This window comes from Labrus mixtus, chromosome 13 (genome assembly GCF_963584025.1).
Source record: "Labrus mixtus chromosome 13, fLabMix1.1, whole genome shotgun sequence".
In the NCBI taxonomy this organism is placed as follows: Eukaryota; Metazoa; Chordata; class Actinopteri; order Labriformes; family Labridae; genus Labrus; species Labrus mixtus.
In genome coordinates, this window is record NC_083624.1 from 2567563 (window position 1) to 2580760 (window position 13198).

General features: G+C 40.3%; 1 protein-coding gene across 1 annotated transcript; it reads left to right on the forward strand.

Annotated features, from left to right (window-relative positions):
- The first annotated feature begins 75 nt into the window (after window positions 1-75).
- ccnyl1 (cyclin Y-like 1) lies at window positions 76-12057 on the forward strand. The gene is made up of 10 exons (XM_061053155.1): window positions 76-1045; window positions 4784-4858; window positions 5243-5286; window positions 5927-6027; window positions 6431-6466; window positions 6570-6621; window positions 7571-7690; window positions 8301-8467; window positions 10708-10870; window positions 11153-12057. Exons 1-10 carry the CDS (start codon window positions 883-885, stop codon window positions 11267-11269), a joined length of 1038 nt encoding a protein of 345 aa, XP_060909138.1. The 5' UTR covers window positions 76-882; the 3' UTR covers window positions 11270-12057.
- The last annotated feature ends 1141 nt before the right edge of the window (window positions 12058-13198 follow it).

The window sequence follows — 13198 nt, forward strand, 5'->3', positions numbered from 1 at the left end:
CAATAGGAGTGAATGGAATTTTGAAGGGGTGGGGCCACAGCATATCCTTTTCCAAGTAGTACCGTTTGTGAGGTCCGGCAACAGATGGCGGCGGTGGCTGGGAAGACGTCCAGCACGAACTGACGGGGCGGAAGCACTGATGGGGGGGAGTCCGGACTAACTTCTAGGGGTGGCTGACTTATAAGGAAAAAGAGACAAGGCCTCACCAACTTGTTCTGACTGAGAAATTCCGGTTTACAGACTTGGGATTCTTTCCCCCCCCCTTTAAACCTTGGGATTCTTCCTGGAGGCCGCAGAAGCCTCGGGCTAGATTTGACAGCACACCCATCCGAGTGTACGAAGACGTCTATGGGATTGTTTTGGAAAGTCTCGTGGAACGTATTTGCCATTATTTCTCGATTTCAAGTCTTGACATTTGTATTTTCTACACTCCGTTGAATTAACCCGACAGCCAAAATTTGAATTAATATCGAGCAGAAATAAAGTTATGAGACATGCTAACTGCATAGCCACCTAGCTCTGAACGGTGCTAGTTAGCGGAACTCCAGGATTTTTGAATGAATGAACGAGAAGGCAGCCGCCGGTATCTCAGTAAAAACGGCTCGTTGTTGCAAAAATAACACGATTATTTCAAATTTAACAAGAGGTTGAGCCTATTTGGCTTACTCTTGTTTGACTGCTTCCCTCAAATGGACAGGAATGCGGCTCCTGGGAGAAGGTGGACAGCGGCGGTTTAGCCTTATAGTGTTGTGCTAATACTGACCACAGCCTGGTAATGTTAATGAGGTTTGAAGCGAACTTTAGCTGAAGCTACAATTATTTTTTTTGCCACTACTTGAGACTTGGCTGCTACAGTGTGAAGCTTACACCCGGGTTTTGGGAATGGGGAATACGGTGTCATGCTGCGTATCCCCCGAGTCGAGCCCCAAGCTGCCGTCGAGACAACCGGCAGAGCGGCTGGAGGAGTTCCAGACCAGCACCGAAGTGAGCGATGATAACACCGTGCCCTACCTGCAGCACATCAGCGACAGAGAGGTCCCCGATGGTACGTGAAAATCCTTGCTTAAATGGCTTAAACTTGTTTTTTTCTGTATTGTATTCATGCAGAGTCACACCCATATTGTTTGTTTATAGGGAGGTTGATGTTAATGCAGACACCTCAGTAGTTATCCTCCATATGACCCCCAAGAACACAAATCTAATGATACAGTATTTAATGATACAGTATTACTCATCTAGAACTACTGTTTATATAATAGAATAGAATAGAATTACTTTATTGATCCCAAACTGGGAAATTGTGGCGTTACAGCAGCAGGTTATCCAAACACACAATGTAAAAAAACACAATTTTAGCAAATCTAAAACACAATATGATATTAAATACAAAGTAAATAAGCACTAAAAATATCAAAACTAAGAATGTGAATATATACAACCAGGATTTAACTAAGCATTACTAGTCTTAAATAGGAAGATTGAATGTAAATGTGCAAAAACAGACAGCAAATGGACAGTATTGACATAAGTTAAAGTGCATGAGTGTAGATCAGGGGTGGGCAACTGGCGGCCCCGGGGGCCACATGCGGCCCCCATCAACTCTCAACGTGGCCCTCGGGTTAATTTTTACATATCAATTATTTGGAAACATGAAGAAAACATGACAGAATCAGCCATGAAATCATGAAAACCAGAAATATGTCCATAATAATATTTGATCACTGGTATATGTTGAGTTAAATTTGAGACATAATTGACTGTAATCGTTTTTGTATTCTACAATTTGGCCCTCTGGCGGTGAGAATTAAATGAATGTGGCCCTTGCTGTGACCAAAGTTGCCCATCCCTGGTGTAGACATATAATAAGCAGAAACTATACAATATAATGGCGAGTAGACAGCCAAATGAAGTGAACATGAGTGCAGGGATAATTTGTAAATTTAACATGTGCAGTGCATATCCTTTCTGATTGCTATATTGATATCTGGTTTTGCAAAGTTGCCGATACAGTTCATATCCCATACCAGTGGCAACAACCAGTACTACTTACTTTACATGGGTGTCATGTCATGGGTCAGATTAAACCAATTGCTGAACAGAAAAATACAGAAAGTGCATTATTTTTACTTTCTTTTGTTGAAATTAAGTTAGTAATAATTAACAATTCCTTGTCCAGAGGATTTTTTCCACAAAGTTATTCTTAACTTAACTATACTACTTTGAATAGTGGCTGCTCGCCTCCTAACAGGCACAAAAAAAGAGGGACCACATAACCCCTGTGCTCCACTCTCTCCACTGGCTTCCTGTTCGCTGCAGGATTGATTTTAAAATTTTACTTCTGGCTTTTAAATCATTAAATGGCTCAACACCTCATTACCTAAGTGAACTACTACATGTTCATGCTCCATCCAGAGCACGAAGGTCCTCCAACCAGCTGCTCCTGGACGTGCCCAAAACAAGGCTCAAAACTAGGGCCTAGATTACCTCTAGTTGAGTGTTTTATCCCAGCAGCAGTGTCTACTAGAACTTTTACTATTGTTTTGTGTTTTAATTTACTTTTAATTTTTGCTTTTACGTGTCTTTATGATGTTTTGGATGTAATGTATTTTGCCTGATTTACTGTACAGCACTTTGGTCTGCCTCGGCTGTTATAAATGTGCTGTATTAATAAAGTTGACTTGACTTGACTTACCAGTCTGGCATACATTGTCCAAGCTACTGTAATAGTAAAACATTTTTTTTCCTATGACAAGTTTATTTTTTAACCAAGGACAATAAATAATACTAGTAAATCAGGTGTATTGGCTAATACCTGATTCTATGTTTTAAATAGTATCAGACGATGATATCTGTTGACACAACTTTGCCCTCCACTATTATGGATTTACAACCCAATCAATCTTTAATGTAACAAAATATAACTTGGTGCTGTATTATCGTTCATGACTGCAGATAAATATACAGACAGACACCCTAATGCCAAGTCGTCAGACGTGTTAATTGTCATCCCATCCCTCTGCCAGCAGTGTCTGATGATGTTGAGGATGATGGTGACATTCTTGGCACTCTTTAGTTGGGGACTGCTTCATTTCGAACACGCCGGTATCACATTACCGGGTCAGACATTAACAAAAAAAACAAACCCCTTATCTCCTTGGCGCCACTTTAACCCCCTCAGATATTAGCGCTTTAACCGAGCACTTCTTCATTATTTTTATGTCCAGGTTTGTTTTAAGCAAGGTGGGGAAGAAATAGCATATGAATAGACAAATATCAATCAAACTGTATCTTGTGTTACACAGTGAACTTAAAATGTAAATAAACATGCCAAAAGTGTGGATTCTTCAGACCCCCTCCGTCAAAGTTTTCCTTCTCATGCTGTGCTCCATGCCCGTGATACAGACCCCTGATTGGGAAGGCATCTCAGATATTTCTCTGCGATGAAGGCCCAAGCTCAGTTTTGTACTTTCAGTTGCAAGTGTCGCCGCTCCTCATTGACTTACTTACATGCACAGTCAGTGTTCATTCCATCCATGTTGTTTTGCGACAGTCATCAGTGTGTGAGTGCCGCTTGGTGAGACCAGCTGTTGGCGGGGTGAGGCTCAGAATCAGTCCAGCAGTCCTTTCTACATTCCTTGTGTCTCTTCTCGCTGTCTTCACTTCACAAATGCAGCCATTGCCTAATCCCCGGTCCTTTATGTAATGTGCAGTCTGCGCTGCTTTAGATCAAGAACACAATTCTCAGAATAGTATATAGACCAGTTCAGTCTTTGTGTAATGGTAAATTTAATTTTTAAGCTGTTTTCACATTGAAACTCCTGAAAATGTCTAGAAATTTTCAGGAAAGCCTCCCCAAATTACTGAGTTGCAGCGTAGTTTTCCCTGTGTGACAGTAGGAGGGTCTCAGGTGGTAGGATGTAAAAAAAAAAAAAAAATGCTGCGGAAACCAAGCTAGGAGATGAAGTTTCAGAGACTCAAACTATAATGTCAGCTTTTGCCTTTTTATCAATTCTACATGTAATTGGACACTTCATATCATCAATGAAGGAGGGGAACAGAACATGCCAGCAAGCAGAAAAGGGTATTAAGCAGCTTCATTACGTGCACGAAGATCTTACTGGTTGTGTGATATAAAGGTCTTAGTCCAGTCCTGCATGCGTGTTGGCAGTGAAGTTTCCTGAATGTTTCCTGCTGCCTTCATGTCACCCGACTTCACAAGCAAATTTGACTCAGCCATTATCATTAACGCATTCAGATCCCCTCGAAAATTTGGGCGATTTCAGGAGTTTTTGGCATGCATGAAAACAGCTTCAGTCCTATCTTGTATACATGGCTTGAACTTACAGTCCTGTCTATAAATATTCCTACAATTAGTTAGCCTTCGACTCTCTTTTGAGTCAACAAGACAAACTCTATATCTCCTTCTCTAGAATGGATGTGTATTGACAAGAATCCCATCATATGATAATTAGGTAAGGTAATATAGTTATCTGTTATTGCTCTGTCAAATTGGTACTGCAGCCCCCTTTACTTCCTGTGTACATCTTTAGCTCTTTTTTGAGTGACATTGGTTCTTGCATAAATCCACTATCTCACATTTCACAGATGACACTTTACTTGGTGCTCTAAAAGTGTGTTTGAATAATGTGTCAGCTGATGGTTTCCTGTTTTCTCTTTCTCGCTTTATCACTCAGGAGTGAGAGCTTAGCATACAAAGTGCCTTTGTTGTTATTTGTCTTTATTACTGGCTTATTTACTCTTTTAAAAAAATTTTTTTTATCAGAGCTGGCCTTGGAGTCCAACCCGTCAGACCATGCCCGAGCAAGTACCATCTTCCTTAGCAAGTCCCAGACAGACGGTGAGCAATCCTAACATGACACACACAAACACGCGTACACAGCTGTGATTCACATCAATAGTCTTCCATAGGAGTGAAGACGCATTCATATCACATGATTTTTAAATATTGGAACAGATATGTTTTCAGGGCTTGGATGTGTAAATTCTGCTCTACATGATTTAATATTAGTGAAAAAACAGGCATCTCTAACAACAGAGTCTATAACTGATTATAACCAGACTGCTGTAAGAGTATTTTTAGCTGCACCAAAGGAAACCTTTTCACATGAAACACTGCTTTGGGTTCTGAGTGTTAACTTCTTTAAAATGATGCATCACAGTATGAACTGAACACTGATCCCTGCTTCTAGCTGGTTTGCTAAACACCTCTCTTCTTTTGCAGTACGAGACAAGAGGAAAAGCAACCACATAAATCATATCAGTCATGTAAGTGTCACAATCTCAGTATGGATCATAAATCTGATTGAAGTGCTAAGCTGTTCTGTTTTTATTGACGTGGAGGCGAGTTTATGCTGCAGCTGAACAGGGTTTTAAAGCTACTAATATGCCTCTGATTGTTGGCAGTTTGTGTTTGAATTTATGCCTTTTTATGTAGCTAATTTTTGTATTAAAACAGGAATGTCAAAATGTAGTCCTTGTTAATCTATCATCGATATAATTGAGCATTAAACCCTTAATTAAAACTAAATGGTAAAAGTTAAATGGAAGCAAGTATATTGTCATAGACGACAAGAACAAAAATCGACATGCAGCTGACATCTCATTGATGTGGTTTGGGTTGTTACCATATTTGGGCCTTTCCTTTCCTTTCCTTTTTTTCCCTCTTTCTCTGTCAAATGGATGATTTCATCATAGTTTCTAATCCTGCCTGCAATCTGTGATTGTCTCTGCCTACAGTCAGTGGGGAGGGGGGAGAGTTAAAATAACATTGGATTATTTTAAAATACCAGAAAAATATGAGCGACTGAGGAAAAATGTTTGAAACCAGTCTAAGAAATGCAGCATTCAAGGCTATCTCCTGTCCTTGAATCCAGTGTTTTGATTGTGTGTTTTTTGATGTCTAAAGGTATCTCCGGGTCCTTTGTCAAAGAAGTACAGCTCCTGTTCCACCATCTTTATAGACGACAACACGGTCAGCCAGCCAAACCTCAAAAGCACAATCAAATGGTGAGACTTTCACACGCAGAATGATAAACATACACAATACTGTGTTGTCCAAAAAAGTCAATCATTTCACAAGAGAAAATCCGCTTGCGTCACAGCGTGGTAATCCTGAAGTAATACTCAATGGACTCGTGACTGACACAGATGTCCTCCTAATTCAGGACACTCCTCTGTAATGACATAATTTCACTGAATCTGGACACATTTCCTCAGGTTTATGACCCTGTGTTTAATACGGGGCTTCCCTGCTGAAAATGTGTCAATTGTTTTTCACAGCATTTAGTCTGAAACACATTTAATGACAGAAACCAATACGTTGTTTAGGTTCTTTTCATTGAAGCAGAAAGACAAAAAAGCATCAAAACTGTTTTTCTTTCCCCTCATTTTTCTTTCTTTTTCTTTCCAGTGTCACATTAGCAATATACTACCACATCAAAAACAGGTAGGTGTGCATTTTGAATCCCATCTTTACCACATAATGTGTCATATTATGTTAATGAAACTATTTTAGTAGCTTACTGATGAATATATTTTGTGTCCTTCAGGGATTCTGACAAATCATTGGACATTTTTGATGAGAAGTTGCACCCCTTATCAGTGAGTATAAAAAGGAGGTGTCTACACAAATCAGCAACAGTCACTCATTTAAAATGAGTACATTTATATGAGGAATAAAATCTTGTTTTCGAGGGGCTCCTTACATAAACAGAAACATTCACACATACACTGAAATCTAACCCCAACACAAACATTCCCTCACCCACAAGTCTACCTCAAAATCCAAATATACATACAATAGTTAATATTCAATAAGTGTAGCGCTACACAGACCCATAGTCATCTAACTGAAGAGAGATTTCTGGTCTTCTGGTGAAAAGAAGAAATGGAGTAAATTGGTCAGATTGTTTCAGTCTGACGGGGCTTTAAATTGAAAGACAAATCGTCTAGTTTCTATATAAATGAATTGCCTTGGATTAAGAAAATATGAATTCCACTAATAAATCTTGCAGGCAGCTGTGCATTCTTCCTAGTATGTTTGTTGACAACACACAAGAGCTTACTGCAAACAGCCAAACATCAAGGGCAGTGTCTGTTATGCAACGCTAAAATCGATTTGATTCACTAAAATAACTTTATCATCCTCTCCTCTTGTTATTTTTATTTGATTTGGTTTCCGTTCAGTTGAACTCTTTGTTCTAATAAGTCAGGAGTGATGCTTTACTGCCGACCCGGAGGCGGGGGCACATAGCGCTCTCCAAAGTTTTCAATTTGGATCGCAGTACCCATTTTAAACACTAGGCGTCAGAGTTGCATATTGATCTGGTCAAGGTGGAAAGTTCAGGAAAACGCATTTTTCAAGTGCGTGTTTTTTAAAGTACCACTCAGATTCATCAAATATTGCAGGCTGGAGAGCGCTGGAAAATGAAATAATTCAACATGATTAGTCAATTTAACTCATAGACCAAGTAGATTCATTCAAATGTTTTAAGATGCACAAAGTTAGAGCTATTTCATCAGGTGTGTGTAAACTGTTTGTCCCTCACAGAGAGAGCCAGTGCCAGACGAGTACTGTCGTATCGACCCAGAACACAAACTGATCTACCGCTTTGTCAGAACGCTGTTCAGCGCCGCACAGCTCACTGCTGAATGTGCCATTGTCACTCTAGTAAGTCTGTCTCCTAATTGTGCTCTCATGTTCACTCCAGATCACAACAATGTATTTTTTTAAATTCAATGATAAGTTATATAAACTCTGGTATATTAATGTGATTTATGTTAGGATGTTTAGAGGCCTATGCTGGTTCAATGTCACTTTTATTAGCTGTGATCTGTTTTCAAATCTGTGTGTAGTGTGTTGTTACAAGATTTCATGTAGTAAGATGCAGCAGTATTACCATACACTGGTCACCAGGGGGCAGTAAACCCCTGAGAGATGACAGTTGATAGCTATGTCTGTATGTTAAGATCACACTGCAGATTCTGCATTCGACTGTTGAAGAACCTGTGAATGAAATAAAACTATTGCATACACCTCAGACAGGGTACCAAAAGAAAAGAACAGTGCTACATAAATTAGATAGAACATTAGTGAATCAGTCAGTCAAATATTTGTTAAACTTGGACATGCATAGGGGATTTATCTCAGGTTGGTGAAAGTACTTATTGTACATATACCTGACTGTTGTGTATAGGAAACAAAGAAGGGAGAGAAATCAACTCGTGAAATCTGTCACACTATCTTCCACAATAAAAACTGAATGTCCTTCCTTGTCAAGGTGTACTTGGAACGCCTGCTGACCTACGCTGAGCTTGATATCTGCCCCTCTAACTGGAAGCGCATCGTCCTGGGAGCCATCTTGTTGGCCTCCAAAGTCTGGGATGACCAAGCCGTGTGGAACGTAGACTACTGCCAGATCCTCAAAGACATCACTGTGGAGGACATGTGAGTTATATATACATACAGTCCAAAGATTGCTGACTAAGTCGATTCCCGTGGTGTGAGGCATTGCAAGAATTTGTGATACTTGGTAGTGGGTTAGCATATTGTTTGAGAGCAAGAAATCCACAGTTTTGTGATTTCCATTCATTTAAATAAAGAGTGTGGCGATTGTAAATGGCGATGCTTTGGACTGAGTGTCACATTTGAGAAAACGATATGGAGTTTAGAAACCTTCCCTTAGTATGTCTTATACAATTCACATAGACAGGCAACATCTTTTTTTCTTATTGTGTCTTCATTGGAGAGAAAGGATAGAGCCGGAAACAAGGGAGAAAGAAAGCGAGTAGAGAGAGAGAGCGGGGAAAAGAGCCACAGGTCGGATTAGAAAACTGTCCGCCTGCTTAGAGGACTACATCCTCCTTACATGGGGCATGTGCACCAACCACTGCCCCGACAGGCAACATCTTGGAGGATACATGCAATATCTTATACCTTGGAAGAATCTCCCAATACAAATCTTTCAAATCTAGGAATCAGAATAAGATGTTGCTCTTGATCCAAACATCACTGAAGTCCCTGGATAAGGGAAACTACGTGCCCCCTCTGCCTCTATAGATGTTTTTTGGTTCAAACACTCGGAAACATAGCTGCATATCTCAATACATGACCTTTGCATCTGAATTTGAATTTGATGGCCAGCAGGATGAGATCTCCTTTGGGACACGTTAAAGCCTTGTTTTTAGTTGGAGAAGAGAAAGACACAGACAACAAAGGTTCAAAGAAACACCTACTGAACTTGAGGGCCTTTGTGTGTTGAGAGGTCTTTGCAATGGTGGGAAACATCCAGTTCATTTATAACCCAGGTCTATGTCTGTAATCTCTGCAGCTTGTTTTGAAAGTCCAGTTTGTTGACCATGTTGCATCTGTGCTGATGATGTGGTTTTGTTCTGCAGGAACAGCAGCAACGCTAAAGTCAGCTAAACTGTAACTTCAGAGTCTGTGCATTGACAGGTTCAAGTACAAGATAATCAATACAGAGAGCTTATATTGAAGGTAAAATTCAATTAGCTTCACCTCTAATATTCAGGTTTCCTGACCTCCAGATACTTAGGATATTGAAAAAGCAGATTCTATCCAACACAACAGAGCTCACCAGATTGTCACCACATTCTGCCCCTCTTATAAAATACATGAAACAACAAGGATGCACTTAAAGCAGAGGGAATAAGGGAAGTGCTGGGAGAGATGGAAGCAGTAGCATCTTTGGCTCAGGCTGAAGAGGCCACAGGCTGCACCCAGGCTTTATTTCTTTCGATTGCTTTTCCTGTGTGTGGGTTTGTGTTGCTTGTGTTTGTGTGTAAAAGAGGTTGAAAGTGCCTCCCTGCTTTTTGTGATTCGGAAAGGTGCGTTCACTGCCTGCATGCTTATTCTCTGTCCATGAGCCCCCATCTCTTCTCCCCCCCCTCCCCCTCTCTCTCTCCCTCTCTCTCTCTCATGTGTCTGACCTGCACTCTCTCTGCTCTGATTTCATTGCTGCCATTGAAGTGTCTTTGTGAGCTGGGTGGGGTCTGGATGGAGGGATGGAGGGTAGAGAGGGAAACAGACTGAGAGAGAGAAATGCAGGGGAGGGTCTCAAGTGCTCTCACTGCCTCTACATAATGGCCCCCGGCTCTCGCCCACTCCATTAGTTGCCCCGGGAGACCAGACATCACACACACTCACACTCAGGCTCACTCTCAGCACCTTTGCTGACCAACAAAGCATCCTAGATGTTGTCTCCGTGGCGACTACCTCCCTTAGCTGTGGTGACGACGACGATGATGATGATGATGGAGGTTGTAGTCTGGAAAAGATTAACTCTTGTATTGATGCACGTCTGATTACCTAAAAGTGTGTGAAAGAGAGAGAGAGAGATCCCTGTGGAAGATATGTAATTCCTCCTTCAAAGGCTCTTCCCATTGTTCAAATCTAGAAACACAATTAAAAAATCCCAGATGATAAACAATGTTTTTTATCTTTTTCTTTAATACATATTCACCAGGAAATAAAGATGTTACTGTTTTTAGTTAATCTTCAGGTTCCCAGTTGTCCGATCCAAATGCATCCCAAGGTCTACATGGCATACTTTAATTCAAAGTTGTGAGGTTTAAACAGGATCAGGATGTTATCATTCTGCAACAATCGGACCTTAAACTACAGTTGACAGTTCTGGAATAACCATCGTGTGTCTTTTCTTCATACAGGAATGAGATGGAGCGCCACTTTCTGGAACTTTTGCAGTTTAATATCAACGTGCCAGCCAGTGTGTATGCCAAGTACTACTTCGATCTTCGGCAGCTGGCTGACGACAACAACCTCAATTTCCCTCTGGAGCCTCTTAACAACCAGCGAGCCCAGAAACTGGAGGTGAGCCTGCCGTCTCAGACTTCCAATTTGTGTCATTAAGATGATTCTATATCACTTAAACCTGGGGAACAGCCTGCTGCACTCTGATGTCTGCATGGAGGCATATTTCATTTTCACAGGCGTTTACAGAGTTTCTAGATTGTTTATCTCTGCTGGAGAAATTTCCATTTTGTTGAAACAAGATCTGATTTGATACATTTCAATCCTTTCTGCAGAGTACAATGATCAACATACTTTATCTATCAGCTGTTTTTTATAACTTTTTTGTGTTTCTCCGCCCAGGCCATTTCAAGACTTTGCGAGGACAAGTACAAGGACCTGAGTCGAGCCGCTATGAGACGATCCTTCAGCGCAGACAACCTGATAGGTATACGACACTCCAATGCTGTGCTGTCATAGGTCAGACCACTGCCCTCTGAGGGCACAGCAAAGCCACAGCCAGTCCTGGACAGAGAACGCCCCCTCACAGGAGTCCAAACAGCCGTAAGGTCGGATTAAGCCCGGAAATGCTTCTTACTGTTTGAGCTGCCCAAACAGTAACCAGCATGACGGCCGTAGAGCTGTGCGATTGTCCAATTTAACTTGAAATTCAGGTGTTAACCCTTCACCACAACAACTATTGTTTTTACAAATCTGTCATTATTTATTACTTGTCCCTTTTTTTCCAAGAAAATCTGTTGAATAGGATTTGCTCTATTGCAGTTATCTGAGGGCTACTCTTTGGATTATTATATTAATGTGTTTTTTTTTTTTTTTGCAAATATATCTGAATTATTCCATACAGACGTAAAGGATGAGGCTGGAGTTTATTCTATTTTTCTGTCTTTTGTCACCAGATTTCATGAAAAGACTAAAATCACTGTACCTAAAGAGAGCCACTGGTTGCTACGTAAGGGTTAGATATTTAATATGGCTCACACATTTTATCATTTGGTAATTAAAGTGGCTCAGTCACTTCTCATAAACAGATGCAGTTGCTGTAATTAAGCTTGGCATCGAATGGGGGAAATTACATCTCTGTGGGACTATTTTTAGCAGTGGATTCATACACATTGATAGGAATGTTAATCTGGTATTACTCAAAAATAAGAGCAAGGTGAGGAAACATCGGAAATCGGCTCATGAGATTTGTTGACAAAGAAAATCTAGAATTTCATCTACCTGTTGTAAGAGGCACATCTCGTCGACACAAACTGTGTTCCTTGTAAATTAGAGTTTCAACCCAGAGTAAACTTGTAGTGGGGGTGTCATGATTCAATTAGACTCTTGATGTTAAGGTCATGACTTGATTAGGTTTAAAAATTGTTTCCCTTTTTTATTCAGGTGTCTGTACTGTGCATGTGGAATAAGCTATAAAATGTAGACTCCTTGTTTCAAACAAAGGTTTGAAGTTTTCATCACTCAGCCACCGAAAAGGCTAAATGTTACCACTACAGGGACTTTCAGGAAGCAGGGTCATTGATACGTTTTGTTGACTTTTGGGAACTTGCCCATAAATGTTTCACTGTGGGTAATCACATGTTTAAAAAAAATATATATTTGTTTTTCCTGTAGACCCAAGCAAGTAGGTAAGAGCATAAATCTCAGATCTCGTTTTTTAATTCTAAGATCCAAAAGCAACACCTTCTTTTGATTGAAAATCCAAATTGTGACACCCCTTCTAATGAGAGAATAAAAAAAGACTTGTTTACAGTTAGTTCCAGCAGTATGGGATTCTATTTTTAAGTGAATGGTCTCAACATTTTGAATGGAGCATACAGCATGTCTCAGATTAAGTATTGAACTATAAATATTCCACAGAAGTGAAGTAAACAAAACCATCAGCCTGCAGTTAATCAGGAGTGCCAATCTGGGATCAGTTTCACTTTCAGGTACACATCAGATAGCTGTGATTTACAGATTCTGGATCAGTATTGCTACTCAGTGGCTGGGTACAGCAGTTGGGTTGCCATAGTATTGAGATGAGGGTTCGGCCTCAGTATTTAGTCCCTCAAATCCTGCCATCCTCACCTCAAAGAGCCCTTAAACTGATTTACTAAGTCCGTGCTTGTGCCAGGCCCTGAGCAGAGCTTTTGAACAAACTACATAGTCATTGAAGGTCGAAAAGAGACTGATGGATACTCCCCTCCTTTTTGCTTACTATGTAGGCTACTAGCTGTGAAATTTGTCTTGTTTTTAATTGAAAAAAAAAACATTTGCAGATGGAATATTTTAAATAAACACTAATCATGTAACAAAGAAATATTGTGGTAATTGTCTTATTTGTTTGACCTGTGTGACCTTGTAAGGTGTCTGATGATCAGCAGCGGAACAACTTCACTCCACCAT